Source organism: Mytilinidion resinicola, assembly GCF_010093595.1.
Source record: "Mytilinidion resinicola strain CBS 304.34 unplaced genomic scaffold BDZ99scaffold_3, whole genome shotgun sequence".
Lineage (NCBI taxonomy): Eukaryota > Fungi > Ascomycota > Dothideomycetes > Mytilinidiales > Mytilinidiaceae > Mytilinidion > Mytilinidion resinicola.
In genome coordinates this window covers 2,528,332-2,545,010 of record NW_022985439.1, presented here as the reverse complement: position 1 = coordinate 2,545,010, position 16,679 = coordinate 2,528,332, and the positions used below count along the sequence as shown (strand labels likewise).

Here is a 16,679-nt window from a genome sequence, read left to right as displayed (position 1 = left end):
TGTAATACTGCAATGGTAGGTTGGTCAGGTTTATATGATATATAGAACTTCCCTAGAAGATCCTTATTCGGGATACTGAAGCTCGTCTCCTATGATGTTATCTGAAAGCGCTGCCATCAGCACTGCTCTCACCATCTTGAGTCCAAGTTCTTGAGTTGCGAAATTTGCCGCAAATGGCATATCACGTGCCCAAAGCTGATCCACGTGATCCAAAATATCTCGTCTATAAAAGACTTCTTCGGCGGGTCTGAGTTTGACCCTTCATTGGAAGGAAGGGAGAGCAAGAAGTGTTCAAATACGGACCAGAGGACGCGGATGGGTCGAGCTGTTTGGATTTCAGCATCAAAACCCTATCGCCAATATTACATGGAGTCGGAAAGAGGATGAGGAGATTGAAACTTAATACGCCCATGAACGATGGGAGGAGGAGAGAGGGACGTTGGAAGGCCTGTTTCTGTAGATGATCATCAACGTTTATCAGCGGTACACATCTTCTCTTCTTCTAGACAGCAACGAAGACTTTTCATTGATAAAGATGACCAACGCAAGACGATGAGATGGCGAACGAAAGAATTGTTTTCAGATTACCGTCATCTACAAATCTGATGATGATTTGAAGGACGGACAGTGAGGTCCGGACCTTCCAGGTCTTTACCAAAGTTACTGACTCTCCACTCATGGTGTGTTTCGAACGTGTCTTTTGAACTCCATATTAGCCAGTAGTATGCTTTCGAATGATGAATCGAGAGAAAAGAGATTGGCTTTATAATGATAGGTAGATGTGAGAACGTAAAGTGCACGTGTGAAAGCGCGTAAGCGCAAGGACATGGGCTTAGGGAGCGACCTTCATTAGATGCCTAGGAAGCACGTAAGAGCATCATCTTAATTATCTGTGCACCCTACAACTTCGCCGGCATCATCTCTTTCATGTTCAGCGGCGTACATGGCTCCGACGGCGCCGTCCCATACCTCCTAAACAACTCATCTGTCTTATCCAGCTGCGCCTGGATCCTATCCGTTGCCTCCGCAGCCTTCTTGTTCTCCCGTCTCCCCAACTGCTCCAAATGCGACTCATCCGGCCCATCTGCAATCCTGATCGTTCGCACACTCGCCCACATCCCCGCCAGCGGCGTGTCCTGACATACTCCCTGTGCGCCGAAGGTCTGGACTGGGCGGTCGATGACTGTGAGCGCCATGTTAGGGACTAGAATCTTCGCCTGGGCGATCTCGACGAGGGCGGTCTTCGCGTCGCCAGTGTCGATGGCGGCTGCAGCATTGAGCACGATGAGGCGTGCGGCGTCGATTTCGATGCGCGATTTGGCGATCCAGTGAAGGATTACGCCTTGTTGGGAGAGGACCTTGCCGAAGGGCTTTTTGTGCTCGGCATTGGCGCGGGTTAGGAGCCAGCTCAGGGCCTCTTCGGCCTGGAAGGGGTTAGCATAAAAGTCCTTAGGCGTTTATAGCAGATATTGATCGAAAAATAATGCACATACGGCACCAATGGACCGCATAGCGTGATGGATACGCCCTGGACCCATCCGACCTTGCATCACCTCGAAACTACGGCCATCGCCAAGGACCATGTTCTTCGCAGGCACTCGAACGTTCTTGAATATGAGATGAGCATGTCCGTGCGGTGCATCATCGTAGCCGTAGACGGAGAGCATCCGCTTGACGGTAATACCGGGGGTGTTGGATGGTACGAGAATCATAGACTGCTGCTTGTATTTGTCCGGGTTGTTCGGATCGGTCTAGGCGGCGTAAGCCACTCCGCCTTTTGCTCTGTCGACCCATACTTTGCCAGAATTTCCATGTTACCGGTATCCGGTGCCGAGTTATTCGTCGCCTCGGACGCTGTCCTTGATCGTCCAAATTGTTCACATATCAACCCATATTCCAGATTGGTGAACCCAGCCCCCTCTTTGTAGTGGCCCTTTGCCAGAAACATGTTCCAAAGCCCTAGAGCTTTCGCCTTCTCCTTGAGTTCTTCCAATATGGGTGGCACACTCCACCTTGCCTCGCCTTGACCGAGTTGGGCGGCATAGACGGCGTCGGCGGGGATGCATTCTTCATTGACAAATGTCTCGACCTAACCTATGTCAGATATGAACTTATGGAAATAATATTAGGAACCTACTATATCGAGCGTCTTCTTTGCATGATCGCTGACTTTGTCTCTGACAAGAGGAGGGATTCTAGCTGAAGCTGGTGGCATAGCGTATGTTGATAAAATTGTTGAGTGGTGAATGTAAGATCATTCGTCCAGTCAGGGAGCCCTATGTATCACCAGGGTGTACCTCCCTTGCCCACCACAGCTCCACCGAGGGAACGATACATAAAGCTGCATAGCCTCGGCGTGGAAGAGCAGCCCCGAGTATTGGTTTGATGTTGATGTATGAGAGACCGGCGTCGCAATTCCGAGGCCCCGGATCTACAGAGCCTAGCTTTTCCCCGCATTTTCTAGCCTTCTTTGAGAATAGTGTCTTTCACCAGCAGACTCAACACCAAGCCGCTTCATTATCGATCATAGGGACAAGGATTAGAATATACCATATGAGCCAATACTATGGAGATGCTATTAAAACATGCTAGAATCATTCCCTGAAGTCAAAAATTACATACTTTTACAGCAATTAACGCAACGCTTCCTAAGTCCTCCTCTCCAGCTTCTTGGGTTTCTTTTTCGGCTTCTGCTCTTCCTCAGTCCCCTTTCCATCCCCAGAGGAGGGCGAAGCTGCACCGCCCTTTTCTTCAGCATCACGCTCTTGCTTCTGCTTCATGATAGCCTGGATCTTAGCCGGGCCGCCCTTGGGCTTAGGCATTGGCTTCCCTCCCGCAGCTTCCTCACTCTTTTCCTCTGGTATCTTCTCTTCGTCTTTCTCTTTCTTAGCCTTCTGGGCTGTTTGAAGCTTGGCGGGCTTGCCTTTCTGATTCGGCGTAGCTTTTTCGCTCTTAGGCGAGCCTGTCTTCTCTTCCTCCTCTCCTACCTCAACAACAAAATTGGCCGCCATACACTTCCCACCATTCTGACTGCCCACATCCATCGGACAAGCACTCATAACAACCACTACATCTCTCTCAGCACGAAATCTCACGAATGTGCGCTTCTTTCCGGCCGGCTCCGCGATCTTGAATGTCACACCCTTCGCGCCTGATCCCTCTTCCGCGGAATCGACCTCAATCGGAGCGTTCATGAATAGATGGAGTGGTGTCGGCGCAATGTTGACCGTAACGTCTGCGCCAACCGCTTTCTCACCCTGTAGCCCAGCCTTTTCGTTGAGTTCTTTGAGCGCAAGGACGAGATTCTCGGCGCATGAACCGTGCTCGGCAGCCTTTTCGACGCCCAGGGTCGCGTAGAGGCTTGCATCACAAGCGGCCGTGAGAGTGTCGTGGGCGCCAGTAGTGGTGTCCTCGATCAGGGTCAGGATTGGGGTGCGGAGATTTGTTAGGAGTGTGTCCTCGGCTTGTGGAACGAGGCGGTGGGACGAGGCGCGAGTGTGTGGGAGAGAGAGGTATTCCATCGGTGGCAGGTTGGAAGATTTGGGACTCAACTTGGTGTAGGCAGAGTACGCGGCGTAGAGAGAAGATGCTGTGCCTGAACCAGATGCGGCTAAAGGATGTTAGCTTGACCGAAGATCAATGAAGAGTAAGACAACGTACCAGCTATACCTCCTGCACCGACTGGTGTCTTTGAAAACTCGTATAACTGCTCGGCATAGCTCTTATTGGGATCTCTGTAGTGGCTTCCAGCAAATGCGCTGAGGCTCTCCTTCGACGGCATCTGCACATTGGGGATGTAGCTCGAGAAGCCTTGGCCGGTTGGGATATATGAAGACCACTTCTTGGACGTGGCTTCATTCTCGCTTTTCTCTGCTTCGGCATCCTTATTTAATGCAGCCGGGGCCTTGGAGCGGTAGGGGATAGAAGGTAGGTATGACGACCAAGTTTTGGCGGCCTTCGCTGTATCTGCCTTTTTCACATCGACCTTTTTAGTCGTATCATCAGGCGCTTCATCTGGAGGATCGTCTGCATTCTCTTCGGCCTTCTTGGTCGTCTTCTCCGCATCATCAGGTGCTTCCTCTGGAGGATCTTCTGCACTCTCTTCAGCATCTTTAGCCTCCTCTTTCGGCTTCTCCACTTCCTCTTCAACCTTCTCGCTCTCCTGCACCTTCCCATCGCCGTCCGCCTTTTCCTCTACGACCTCTTCCCCAGCCGCCTCCTTAGCATTCGCCTCATCATTCGCCTTCTTATCCTTCTCCGGCGGCTGATGCAGCGCAAACGCCCACGTACTGACCACCTGCTTGCCATACGTATTGATAATCTTAATCGTCCGCCCGCGCGGCACAAATGTCGCTACGCCATGGCGCGCGGGTATGGTCTGTAGCTCCCCCGACATATCGTTCTTCGCGATTTCCTCGTCGTCCTGTTTCGGTCTCGGCTGCACGGAGGAGAGGAGCGTGAGGAGCGCGATGGAGGCGACGGCCCGTTTCGACGGGAGCTTGGAGGGTTTTTGGGACGACGTTTTGAACGATGTGGAGGGAACTCAGATTAAAAAGGGTTTATTAAAAAAAGGGTTTATTGTAGGAGCAAAAAACTAGATTGAGAGAATCGAGTATGAGAGCTATGGAGAAGTGGGACTCGGAGTCGTTACGTCGACTCCGTTACATAGCCTGCCTGATGAACGCCTGGGGTGACGTACTTGCTCGATACCGCCTGCCTTGTTGGCTGGCCCCCGGGCGTTTGCTGGTGGCTGAAACTTGTCGACCAACGGCGATCCGCAGATGGCTCCCGCGACCGTTGCGCGTGCTGTCGAGGTTCCCGTGTGGCGGAGAGAGAGTGGAGGCGACGTCATGTCGCAGATGTGCAAGGATGTGAACCGCGATCAAGGACGACGCGAAGATCCTGGTAATTCTAGCGAGGGCATGGATTACTACATCGGGTGGCTGTAATTTTATTTGGGCATCGTTTGGATGATTCAAATACAATGCGAAGAGGGATTTGACTGAACTGGTAAGCTAGCTGTCTAAATTCTACTCACAGCAATATGAGATAGGCGCGAGGAAAAGTTTCAATATACAAGCAAGGATGTTTAAAACCCTAGCAGCTAGCGGCGTAACACGTTACTTCACGTTACTGTAGTACCTATATAAAACCTTCTATGTATGCCCTTCTTCCTACATAGCAGTATGCTAGGGATCTTACCACTTTTACTAGCTACCAAAGGACAGGTTCCTCAGGTGCCACAGGATACTTGACAAGTTACAGCGGAGAACGGTCTGACCCTACCACCTACTGAAGAAATGTCTGAGCCAAGGAGGTCGCCTGTCACATGTCCTGACTCCCCGAAATGATTGGTTTCGCCAAGGCATAAGGTTTCTGGGGAATCGCACGTGCCTCACAAGTCTGGGGCAGATAGGTTCGCCTTGCCGCATTTCATCTCACCCTCCGGGGCTGTGATGATGGTGCCACATGCTCGTTATAAACGCCTTTAACTTTGCCAGCCAGAGCACGCCACAAGGTTTCTTTTCTTCAATTCTCACACACCACTAGCACGAGCATTCTCCGTCTTCGAAAGATCCAATATTTCCAATGAAAAGCATCGTTTTCCGCTTCGTGGTTCCTACGATGGTCAAAGTGTATTAGAAGAGGATGCCATGGCTCGAGAAAGGGTCCCAGGCGACAATCCTGCATACTACACCGGCCCAAAGAAGGCAAACCAGCTCTTCGACATCTCGAACTTCCAGATGGCCCCGAATCCCCCGACAAGGTAAAATACGCAATACTCAACTCAGTGCCATCACTAACCGTTACAGAAACAAACGTGTGTTTTTCTGGCTAGAAAGCTATATTCCTGCCCTACCGGGGCTCGAGAACGCGACTCTTTTGACCAAAATGAAAGCACCGGACCGCCCGGACATAATCGAGACCGAAGCCAAGATCAGCAATTTCAAAGCCGTGGTGGTGAGGAGAGACCTAGTATATGGCGGGCCGTTGAAAGAGGACGGGAATGAGATGTTGGCGGATTTTTGGCTTTGGGGTCCTGCAATCCACACGGGGAATCACATGTGCGAGGCTGTTGCCAAGCTTCCAAATGGTAGGGTCTTGTTTAGCTTTGCGGCGCACTGTATGGCTAGAGGGAGGACTGGTAGTATTGATTTAGTCTGGGGGATTTCTAGGCTAGTTTCCGTTTAGTTACGGCCCGGTCCATCCTTTAGTACCGAGCTATGATTCTCACCAATCCCCTAGATGCTTTTCAGCGCTTCGAGATATCGGATACCTGATGATTAGTTGTACAGGCCCTCACCATCCTCCATATTCGACTGAAGCACAGAGGCAGATTGCCAGGATGCACTATCGGTCCTCATCCTCCGAATCGTCATCGTCCTCCGAATCGCCATCGTCTTCTGAATCGTCATCATCCTCCGAATCATCATCATGCTACGAATCATCATCATCCTCTACGCCCGACTGTTGTACCGAGCGCAAATTGTCAGGGTGCCATCTGTAGGTCGGATTGTGACGGCGATTGTCATTCCGGATAATTATATTCCAGTCCGCCAGACAATCCCAGCAGAATTGAGAATTGCAGACTGTGCCTAAAGCGCAGATTAGGATTTCTTGCGTTGATGACCATGGCGGCAAGGTGCTTCTTACATGTCATGTGGTCACAGCCCTTGTCCTTCTGAATGAGAATCTCGCACTTTGGGCACCTCTTCGTGAGCTTTTCTCTCAAGAACTCAGCCATGGCGGCCTCTTGCTTCTTCTGCTCCTCGGTGAGACCCGCTTGCCGCTTGTACTCTGCACAGCTGAGTCCGTCGTGGTATGGTACTTCGCAGAGGATGCAGTATTTAGCATGGCAACCCTCGCAGGTAAAGATGGGCTCTTCTTCGGGATGGGGATGCAAATGGCCGCCTGAGCAGTCAGAATTTGGGCAGCTTATGAGACCTTCCATCTCGCGAATGAAGTTGAAGCTCTCTTGCTCGCTCAGCCTACGCCAGCACATTAACTAAGTGCCATATACGGAGGGTAACGGAAAGTCTACCGATCGAAGACATCTTTCTCAGCAACAGCTTCAACCATGTCGCGTGGCAATTGTTCATGGCACTCAGGGCAACCAATCTGCACAATTTCTTCGGAGACCTTGGTAGCGATCCATGCTTGGAGGCAGTCCCGGCACGTCTCTATCGGATGTTTATGCGGGATTCCAGCGCGTAGATAGGGAAATTCTTCATTGACCTTCTTGTAATCACAACTCGTGCAAGTGTGTTCGTCATGCAAGGGAGTCTCAGAGGTGCCGTCCGCTCGAATAAGCATAGAGTCTTCGCGTTCAAGGTTGATATCGGAGGCTGTACTTTTGACAGGCGTGACAATGGACGATTCGATTTTCTGCACCTACGGCCGGAGGAGCGCCAGATACGCTGAAGCTCTTCGCGGTACCTGGAACATTCTGCTTGGGCTGAATCTTTGCGGTTGACCCTGCTTTATTAGTCGAGTCGCCCGGGACCTTCTTGATCTCGCGTCCATCGTCTAAGCTAGTGTGACTGCTCTTGCTCTTGGACTTCGTTGGAGTAGGTTTGTGTGTAGGCTCTTTCCCCGTCTTAGCACTCTCTGCTTTCGTCAAAGATTTGGGAAGTGTCTTGGATTTAGCTGCCGCATAATACTTGGATGAGGATGAAGCTGCGGTTGGCTTTGGGGCTTTCTGTGCACGGGCTTTCTCAACTGGAGCGACCTTCTTGGATTGAGGGACAACAGTTTTCCGCTTTTTCACAGTGGAAACTTCCCTTGCTTCTGCTTCTTTTCCTAGGTCAGGGCGCTCGCGCTTGCGCAAGTTGTACATCGTTTCGGCTTGTGGGTTCTTAGGGGGAGTCTGCTTTGCTTTGCTTTTGGCCGCTTTGTCGGTGGCCTTGATGCGAGGCTTAGGTGCCATTATGGCTGGTTGTGAGAAGATGGCCGACGGTCGAGTGTTGTTGTAGAACGCAGGCGTCTGTGCGGCCACTAGCGTGGCCAGTAATCCGGCCAACGGAGTTTGAGGACCTTGAATTGATTGGATTGGGCCGGCTAAAGTTGGAGATTGATTGGACGGATCAAAAAGGATTTATCAATTTGGATCAATTCACCTAGATGTACCGCCAAGCCTGACCCGACAGGTACAGAAAAGTGGACATAAGTGGACCGTAGGGGTGGCACAAGTCCAAGTGTGGCTCATTCCATCAAAACTAAGTTGTCAATCCAATCAAGAATTGGACGTTCTCTGGATCGATTCGATTGGGTTTGAATGGGTGTCGATTAACTGACCGGCCGATGGACGGATTGAAAATTGGGTGGAGTATTGGCCACGCTGGCGGCCACGAGCTTATATGTCCGGGCTGCAGATGGCCATGCCGTGAGTGTGGCACGTTCTACGCCTAGCTGAAAACATTTTTTCGGCGCATAGTTTCGTAAATGCCGCTGGATGTCTCTGAACGTCGTTCTCTAGATGGATACAAAGGCTGAGAGAGGGAAGATAGTTGCCACCCCTGCATCAGATGTCTGTAGAACCACAGCCTTCGACCTTAGACTACGCATGAGGCCTCTTCTTAGCTCTAGTACTCAAAAGCGATGAATGGCACGCTTGAGTCAATATGCGTGATAGAAATAACTTTAAGGAACGACGGACGACGCACCTTAATTCGAAATGAAATTACCGGACTTGCAGTCTCCTTGCTTTTATAAAAATGCGCCATGGTGACAGCTCTCGTGTATGACAATCCCCTTTACAAGCTGAGGATTGCTGCGATGAAGTCTGACAAAATACTGAGTTGGAGATGTTGGTCGACAGCGTGCCCGACATCGGCGCCGCACGGCCATCGGAAACCTGCCCAGTTTGATCTCCTTCGTTCCTCCACTCGACGCTTGAATGCCACTGTCTTTGAACTTTAGCATCTGAAATCTCTCTACGAAAAGAGTCCGAATTGTACGATACACTTTTGATTAGATCGATGTGACATGTTCTTCGAACGAGGAGAACCATACTGCATGCAATCGTTACGGATCCACTGGTATTCATCACGACGATGGTCCGCCGGCGCTGAGATGCCTTAACGCTGGGACGAGCTCTAGGATCTGTATAGCGAATGGGTATTTGCTGCAACCCTCTGCGGAGATGAAGACAACGATGCTGCTTCATTACCATGTCAAATTAAAAGCAATCACGTGACAGTATTCCGGCCAGCACTCACTTGTGCCCACTCCACTGCCACTGCTGGAGTGCGCACAAGCGTTTCATATTCATCTGGATGAATTGTAAAGATTCACGGTTGGAAACTAAGCTGAACAAAAAGGTCTTTGATTGACCCCACCTCACAGGTCTACTCTTGCCAATGGTGTCTAGCTACCAAAAGCCGCACTCAAACTGTGTGCCATTCAGCTGTGCAGGCTTCAAATCTAATAATGTAGGTCCTTACTTGAATGCTCCGCGGTAATGGACTGATATGGAGCAGTTCAAGAAACTCAAGAGATCAGACAACACCTTTTAAGAGCTCCGACAACAGACTGCTACAAAGCCAGTCTTCAAGATCGGCTATACTAGTCACTCGGGTTGCAGCACTACAACCTAGGGTCAGCAACTCATATGCAGTAACGTATCAGGATAGCATGCTGATACAGGAGGAAGTAACAGGTAGTGCAACAGCAGTGCTGCAGCACGGTATCAGTACTGTATCAGGAAACAGGATGAATCAAGTAACGCGTCAGGAAGAGATACCACGTTATGCCCCCGGGGCTGGCCCCCCTCCTTCCCCTAGTATATAAACAACGAGCTAGACACCCATAGAAATCAGAGTTCACATCAATTTCAACCTGAGTTAGTCTGAGGCCTTTTCACCTTACTTCCGTCTAGCTATTTCTTACCTCATACTTCTCGCCTTTACGAGTCATTCGCTCAATCCCAGAACGAATTGGTGTCAAGGTTGGTGCAAAGGGTGCTCTTAGTCTCACTGGGGCTTCCGATATTCTTGATATCTTGAAGCTCGACCGAACTCTCTCTCCCTCACTACCATTTCATCTCGAGGCTTGCTTCAAAGGCAACCCGAATACCCTAGTCTGAATCTTTATCCTTCCGAAGCCCATCTATATTACGCCCTTGTACTTCACTCATCATTGGACGAAAGTGTTAGACTGCTGACAGGGACTGGCGAGACAGACACCCCTTCCACTTCAGCCAGAGTCAGACTCCTCTCCGAGCAGGCCGAATGGGGTTCTAAGATTTCATTGCGTACACGTCGCCAAATAGCTCTTCTATTCGCAGAGAAACAGTTCAAATTCGAGCGTACACCAAAGCGCCCTTCTATTGCCAATCATCAGTCAAATTCGTTCCGTTCGCTATCCGATATGGAGAACCCAATGAAGCAGAGAGCTGAAGAAGAGCTCACACCAACGCAGACGCCTCTCAAAGTCCTCAAGCAGGGGATACATGACCACTTTCCAGAATCCGATACTACGTTTGTCGAATGCCAGGTCTGTGCCGAAGACAAGCCCACGGAAGAATTTCCTACCGGAATCACGGACAGCTGCGAGCATCCTCAGACATTCTGCCGCGAATGCACCTAGGGAACCATCGCCGCTGCAATCGCCGACAACATTACCAAGATCGCTTGTCCTGACTCTCGCTGCTCGGAGTTCTTCAGCTATCTCAATGTTCAGCAGCATAGTGCCCCGGAAACCTTCTCACGGTATGATGCCTTGGTGAACTTTGAGGGCCTTCGAACGATGGAGTCTTTCATGCCGTGCCCCAATGCCTCGTGCGTAGGTGGTCACTTCCACGAAGCGGGCGTGGCAGAGCCGATCTTCACCTGCGAAGTGTGCAAATCGAAGTATTGCGTAGCTTGCAATGCGCCCTGGCACAAGGATATGACTTGCAAGGAGTTCGCCCGTAAAAGAGTAGTCGACGAGAAGAAGAAAGTACAGGAAGCAAAGAAACGTGCCACAGAGGCAAGGAAGCTCAGCACAGAAGCAAGAAAAGCCGCAAGCGAGTCCGTGAAGTTGGACAAGCTCGCCAACAAGCTGACCAACGAAGCCAACAGAGCCCAAGTACTAGACAAGAAAAGATTGAGAAGAGAGGCTAGGAATGCAGCAAAAGTTGCCGCAACAGCCTTGAAAAGGGCTGATTCTTTGAGCGCAGCACTAGGAGTTACACCAGAAATGGCCACAGAGAAGCTCCTCATAAAGGTGACGAAGAAATGCCCGGGGAAAACCTGTGGTTGGTTGATTGAGAAGAACGAAGGTTGCGACCACATGACATGTAAGCCAGCTCTCTCGCACAGGCAGCCCTGGGGTTGAACTAACGCACTTCCAATCAAGGCTCTCGATGCTACCACCAGTTTTGCTGGGTCTGCTTGTGGAGCTGGACCCGCATCGTCCAGCATGACAACCATTTCCACGAACCTCTTTGCAAGCAGTACCGACCGCGTCGTGACCTCCAGCTTCCGCCCATAGTCACCGATCCGCCTGTAGTCACCGACTGAACAGACTGCTGTCGATTCGCTTGCCAATCACGATAGCTTCGTGCGACCCTTGCGACTTTGGTAAGAGTCTGCACTGATTTCGGCCATGATTGCCACTGCCTGGGGTCCGTCAGCACCACAGTAAGAGTTCAGATGACTATAGCGAGCTTGCCGCTCCATATGAACTGCTTGTTTTCAGCTGGAAGCTCTTACTCACTCAAGACGGAGGTAAAGCGGTGGTTCCTTTGGGGTCCATCATTCAAAAGCTTGATGCGCCTTGGTTCCGCAAACCCGGTCTCTTTCATTACGGAACCCGAAGACCCTCGGCCTCTCATTACATGTCCCCAATACCCCAGTCTACATCCACTTTCATTCTCTATATCTTCATTTTCAAAGCGGCTCCTTCAAAAGTTCTCTTATCATTCCACAATCTCTTCATGAATCCTTCTTTGCGGCGGTAGAATCTCAAAAATCAACCCCATGATCACAGTGCCTTGTCGGAAGTATATGAGCCTAGTCCAATTCCATTAGCTAACTAAGCCTCGGCCAACCCCTACATACTCCCAGCTCCGCTCAAGCTCGCCCACTATTCAACAATCCCAACTCTGAAGAGGCTTCGATGTCCAGCACAAGGCCAGAAAACCAATGCCCCCTCTTTCTTCTAGAAGCCGCCGCCCTGCCGACAAGCCCCCAGGCATAAATGAAAATAGTGTGAGAGAAAAGCTCGAAAAACTCTCTGTGAAAAATATGGAGGAAAACCCCGTAGGATGTAAAACCTCCGACCACACCATCCGTCCATCTCCGCCAACCCCAAGATTCCCCGTGCCCGTTGTCCTTGCCTTCCGTCCATGTCCCTCTTGGAGGCCTGATATCTCCGACATGATACCTTGGACCGGCGATGAGATGGGCCCAACCTCCCATCTCTGGCAATCCCCATTAATGGGTAAGGACTGCCTCCACCCGATTCGGAGGCCTTGGATTGTTGATGCGAAGAAAAACTTCATTGGAGAAAGATTGTTCTTGCTCCTCTGAAAATGGAGCTCTACCTGTCGGTAAATTAGGTGGGAAGGCCGCCAGCCTCCGATTTCTGGGCGAAACGGGATGCTCCCACCGAGTCCGAAGGCCTTGTTGTGTTGTAAAGGGGAGAAGGAGGAGGAAGTTAGGGTGGTGGTGTTGGTGGTGGTGTAAAGACGGGGTCGGTGCGAGTGAGAAAAAAATGTGGGCTGGGCTCTCTAGCGATACTTAAAGACGTGGTACATCGTTAAAGTCTAAGTAAGCAAGAACGGTGAATATGTGAGTCAACTTCTCTGACTGGTGAATATAGTTGGGAAAGATGCACGCCTCCGAAATGGCGCCCACCTGCACTCGAAGAGGCGAGGTGGGTGGCAAGGCCGCCAGCCTCTCCTTGCCTGGGCACCCCCGATCAATGGGCACAAGGTGCCCCACACCAGGTCCGGAAGATTATATGCGAGTGGGCGAGGAGATCTGTTGGAGAAGATGATGTCGAAGAAAGATTAGTCGAAGCGAGTGTGGTCGCGGTCTTACGGAGGAGGGTGTGTTGTGGTGTTGTGGGCGCCTGTCCTTTTTGGAGACCTGATATCTTCGACATGACATCTTGGGCCGGTGAATTACGTCATAGAGGCCGTCCACGATCTGGAAGCTTCGAGAAGCCGTCGAAGAGATGGGCCCAGCCTCCACATCCCGTGGCATTGCCCGATTAGAGGGCGTCGCAATGCCGCCACCGAATCTAGACCAAGCGATGTAAGAGATAGGAAGGAGGAGACAGGACTGAGGAAAGCGGATTCGAAGAAAGCCTCGAGGTAGCTGGAGGAGTAGACTGCGCGCCCCATAGAGGGCGCGGAAATGGTGGTGGTGGTGGTGGTGGTGGTGGTAAATAACAAGGAAGGCCTGTGTGATGGGCGGAAAGAGTGGGCGAGGCCTATTGCAAGCAAGGTTGGTCGAGGACGCCGTGACGAAGCAAAAAATGATGGTGTGGTGGTGTGGTGGTGTGGAAGAAAGAAGAGAACCGTGGATGGTTGGAGGAAGGAAAGTCCTCGGGGAGGTGGACTTTATATAGGTCTGTCAGGCCGTTTGCGCGGGTGGCCCGTGCGCGCTATTGAACGGTTCAAGGTGAATAAAAACAGTCGGGCCAGCCGCGAAAGGCATGAATCCCACCAGATTTTTGCTGGGCCACAACAATACGAGCGCTTAATCTCGGCATATGTCGGCGCTGACTACGTGGCCTCCCACTGTGATGGCGAGGCTGGCAGAAATTATGGTGTGAAGAAGGTCGGGCGTGCAGGGCCTCAATTTTTCGAACACTGTGCAGCAACAGTAGAACGAGTCAACTTAAGAACCACGTGGAGGCAAAGATGATGAAGCAGCGTGTCTCGGTGATGTGTGTGAGGGCATTGTTGAGGTCCCTTAGGGAAACGATGGGGAGTGACGGGCAGATACACTTGTTGGAGGCGCTGCGTCTCCGAAGAAGCACACATGGGAAAATGCACCAACAGCGGAGGATAAAGTCACAGCAGTGCGTAGACAGATCAAAAGATTGAAGCGAACTGGACTTGAAATTTGCTATTCTGAGACCGTGACTTCATCCACTAATCCACTCCAAGCCGTTACCCCAGCCCAGTCCACGTGAGTCACTCAGGATTTCGGGCCTAAACGCCCAGCCAATTACAACTTCTACAGAGAAGCTTTCAGCTGTGCAAGGCTCTATTCAGCTGCGCAGGGTTCTATTCAGCTGGTCTCTACTCAGCTGAGCTGGTAAGACCTAGGGGGTGTGCCCCCTTTCCTCCCTGTATATATTCTGCCCGTACGGCACCACAATACAACAGAGTTCACGTCAATTTGCAACCTGAGTGAGTCTAACCTGAGCTCCCTAAAACCCCACCACACACACACGCAAACACATACAAAATAAAATTGAAAAATGGGTTACGATGGGGGCCCCAACAACGCTCCCCATCCGTGACGGCCATCCAGGTGGATGGTGCCGCCTCCGCCCAGCGGGGGTAACTGACTGACTATTGCTCGGTAGATAAGACATAAATGGTTATAGATAGTAAAAGATAGTTAGAGATGGGAGAGGTGGTATGTGGTTATTATATGGCAAGTAAATGAGTATATGCAAGGAGTAGATGGCAAAAAGATGAGGGTAAAGATGGGGGCCCCAGCAACGCCGCCCACCCGTGTCGGCCATCCAAGTGACAGCGCCGACTCCGCCCAGCGGGGGTAAATGATTTACTATTGCTCGGTAGATAAGATATAGATGGTTAGGAAGGGGAGAGATGGTGTTTATATGGTTATTAGATGGTAAGTAGATGAGTAGATGGAGGGAGTAAATGGCAAAAGATGAGGGTAAAGATGGGGGCCCCAGCAACGCCACCCACCCGTGTCGGCCATCCAAGTGACAGCGCCGACTCCGCCCAGCGAGGGTAAGTGGCAGTAAATGGGAAGTAAAGGACAGATATATGAAAACCATAGACGGCAAAAAAATGCGAGAGGGGTAAAGATGGGACTCCGTCCAGTGGGGGTGAATGGCAGTAGATGGGGAGTAAAGGACAGATATACAAAAAAGGTAGAGGGCAAAAAAATGAGAGAGAGGTAAAGATGGGGGCCCCAACACCGCACCCCATCCGTGACGGCCATCCAGGTGACAGCGCCGCCTCCGCCCCATGGGGGTAAATGGCAAAATTATGGCAAAGGTGGTAAGTAATTGGTAAATACATGGCAAGTAGATGGTAAAAGGAAATAGGAAAGGAAATAGGAAAGGAAACGGGAAAGGAAACGGCAAAGGAAATGGCAAATGCAGATGGCAAAAGTGGATGACACGTACATGGAAAAAGCTCGCGAACGCAGCAGTAGATGGCAAGAAGATGAAGAAAAAGCCGAATCGGCAGAGATGAGAAACGAAATACCAAGTCGATGACAAGTAGATGGAAAGTATATAGCAGATATATGGCAGATAGATTAGCTGGAGGTGTTAGCATCTAGATGGTTAGCAGGTTAGCAAGCCCGAAGGCTGCAGGAGAGAGAGAGGCAGGAGGAAGCCATTCTCTTATACTCTGGCGAACTGGGCATGACTCAGCCATGACTCAGCCACACGTGATCGGACAACGGAATATCGGAGGCATTGTTGCGCCGTGAAATTCTCGTTGAACCAAAGAATCGTTGGGTTGCCAGCGCGGTTGGGCGAATCAACAGCCGCCCCTTTTCCCCCTGTGCATTTTCTCATCGCTCAACCATGAATGAAGCCGCAAAACGATAAAATTTCCCATGCACGAGGAAGAACGATAAGTTTTTTTCATGCACGAGGAAGAAAAATCCTTCTAAATGACGAATGAGATAAAATAAATTGCGTAAGTGTTACGTGCCAAAATCCAGTCGAGCTTCCGAAATGTCAGTAGCCTGCGAAATCGCACTGTGCGGGTGGGCGTAAGTGTTGGCCAGAATAGAATAGAGTACCTTGATGGGTAAATGAGAAGTTCGTTACTGATCTATTCATATGTTCGAGAGGTCTCCATGGTGTTGCGCAGCTGTGATGGCTCCTGTAAAGCACTGAGCGAGATTAGCGGCGATTCAATTCATCTTTTCGCGATGTTGAGGTCTTTTAGCAGGCTCGCAGCAACTTCATTAGAGCAAAGCAAGCAAAGGAAAATATGATATCGCTAAGCTAAGTGCAAAATGGAAGTACACGATGATAAAAAATCATTGAGTAGAAGATGCGTTCCTGCGAATCCCCAGACAAACCACTTTTTTACTGATGCGACCATATTCATGCTCCACATCGGATACGCCGAAGATGATACACCTTGCTCCGCAATAGACATCTTACGCGTGTACTCCGATGCGAGGCTCCCCTCCCAAAGTGCGCACATGAATGGGCGGAGTACCAGGTGGGGTGTTGGTGAGCTCCAATTCTCGCCGAATTTGCATACGGATCGCCGTATAAGGAGGAGGCTCGTTCGGCTCATCGTCTTCTTGCTGGAGCTGGGTATCCATCGGCTGCGTCTCAGGTGCAAGAGCATTGGCAGTCGCGGCATCGTCTCGAGTTGAGGAGCCTTCACCAAGAGCCGGCAAATCATCCTCATCGTCAAATTCATCGTTGAAGTCCTGAAGCATACGATCTTCCAGATCATCAAGTTCGCTGTTGTATCCGTCACTGTTGTACTGCTCAGGGTCGTATGGAGC

The 16,679-nt window shown here is 50.7% G+C and overlaps 7 protein-coding genes across 7 annotated transcripts; 3 read left to right on the top strand and 4 right to left on the bottom strand.

Moving 5' to 3' along the window:
• Positions 1 to 834: 834 nt before the first annotated feature.
• Positions 835 to 2,206, bottom strand: BDZ99DRAFT_550233 (acyl-CoA dehydrogenase/oxidase C-terminal). The gene is made up of 3 exons (XM_033726979.1): positions 2,138 to 2,206; positions 1,494 to 2,089; positions 835 to 1,424 (listed from the first exon to the last, which is right to left on the bottom strand). Exons 2-3 carry the CDS (start codon positions 1,710 to 1,712, stop codon positions 900 to 902), a joined length of 744 nt encoding a protein of 247 aa, XP_033582395.1. The 5' UTR covers positions 1,713 to 2,089; positions 2,138 to 2,206; the 3' UTR covers positions 835 to 899.
• Positions 2,207 to 2,519: 313 nt separating this feature from the next.
• BDZ99DRAFT_459296 (uncharacterized protein) lies at positions 2,520 to 4,632 on the bottom strand. Its single transcript, XM_033719135.1, has 2 exons — positions 3,661 to 4,632; positions 2,520 to 3,610 (listed from the first exon to the last, which is right to left on the bottom strand). Exons 1-2 carry the CDS (start codon positions 4,394 to 4,396, stop codon positions 2,649 to 2,651), a joined length of 1,698 nt encoding a protein of 565 aa, XP_033582394.1. The 5' UTR covers positions 4,397 to 4,632; the 3' UTR covers positions 2,520 to 2,648.
• Positions 4,633 to 5,417: 785 nt separating this feature from the next.
• On the top strand, positions 5,418 to 6,408 carry BDZ99DRAFT_567270 (uncharacterized protein; the record flags this gene model as incomplete). Its single annotated transcript, XM_033727670.1, has 3 exons — positions 5,418 to 5,767; positions 5,814 to 6,094; positions 6,338 to 6,408. Exons 1-3 carry the CDS (start codon positions 5,655 to 5,657, stop codon positions 6,406 to 6,408), a joined length of 465 nt encoding a protein of 154 aa, XP_033582393.1. The 5' UTR covers positions 5,418 to 5,654.
• BDZ99DRAFT_459295 (uncharacterized protein) lies at positions 6,130 to 7,097 on the bottom strand. The gene is made up of 3 exons (XM_033719134.1): positions 7,043 to 7,097; positions 6,655 to 6,989; positions 6,130 to 6,596 (listed from the first exon to the last, which is right to left on the bottom strand). Exons 1-3 carry the CDS (start codon positions 7,078 to 7,080, stop codon positions 6,439 to 6,441), a joined length of 531 nt encoding a protein of 176 aa, XP_033582392.1. The 5' UTR covers positions 7,081 to 7,097; the 3' UTR covers positions 6,130 to 6,438.
• Positions 7,098 to 7,327: 230 nt separating this feature from the next.
• Positions 7,328 to 7,927, bottom strand: BDZ99DRAFT_472700 (uncharacterized protein; the record flags this gene model as incomplete). Its single annotated transcript, XM_033721793.1, has 1 exon — positions 7,328 to 7,927. The coding sequence occupies one exon, from the start codon at positions 7,925 to 7,927 to the stop codon at positions 7,328 to 7,330; it is 600 nt and encodes a 199-aa protein (XP_033582391.1).
• A 2,810-nt stretch (positions 7,928 to 10,737) lies between these two features.
• BDZ99DRAFT_378381 (uncharacterized protein) lies at positions 10,738 to 11,501 on the top strand (the record flags this gene model as incomplete). The annotated part of the gene is made up of 2 exons (XM_033715108.1): positions 10,738 to 10,957; positions 11,338 to 11,501. Coding segments are annotated over 2 exons (384 nt in total), but the record flags the coding sequence as incomplete, so codon positions are not given.
• A 624-nt stretch (positions 11,502 to 12,125) lies between these two features.
• BDZ99DRAFT_495187 (uncharacterized protein) lies at positions 12,126 to 13,293 on the top strand (the record flags this gene model as incomplete). Its single annotated transcript, XM_033723358.1, has 4 exons — positions 12,126 to 12,423; positions 12,542 to 12,698; positions 12,805 to 13,033; positions 13,120 to 13,293. The coding sequence occupies 4 exons, from the start codon at positions 12,126 to 12,128 to the stop codon at positions 13,243 to 13,245; spliced, it is 810 nt and encodes a 269-aa protein (XP_033582389.1). The 3' UTR covers positions 13,246 to 13,293.
• Between the last annotated feature and the right edge of the window lie 3,386 nt (positions 13,294 to 16,679).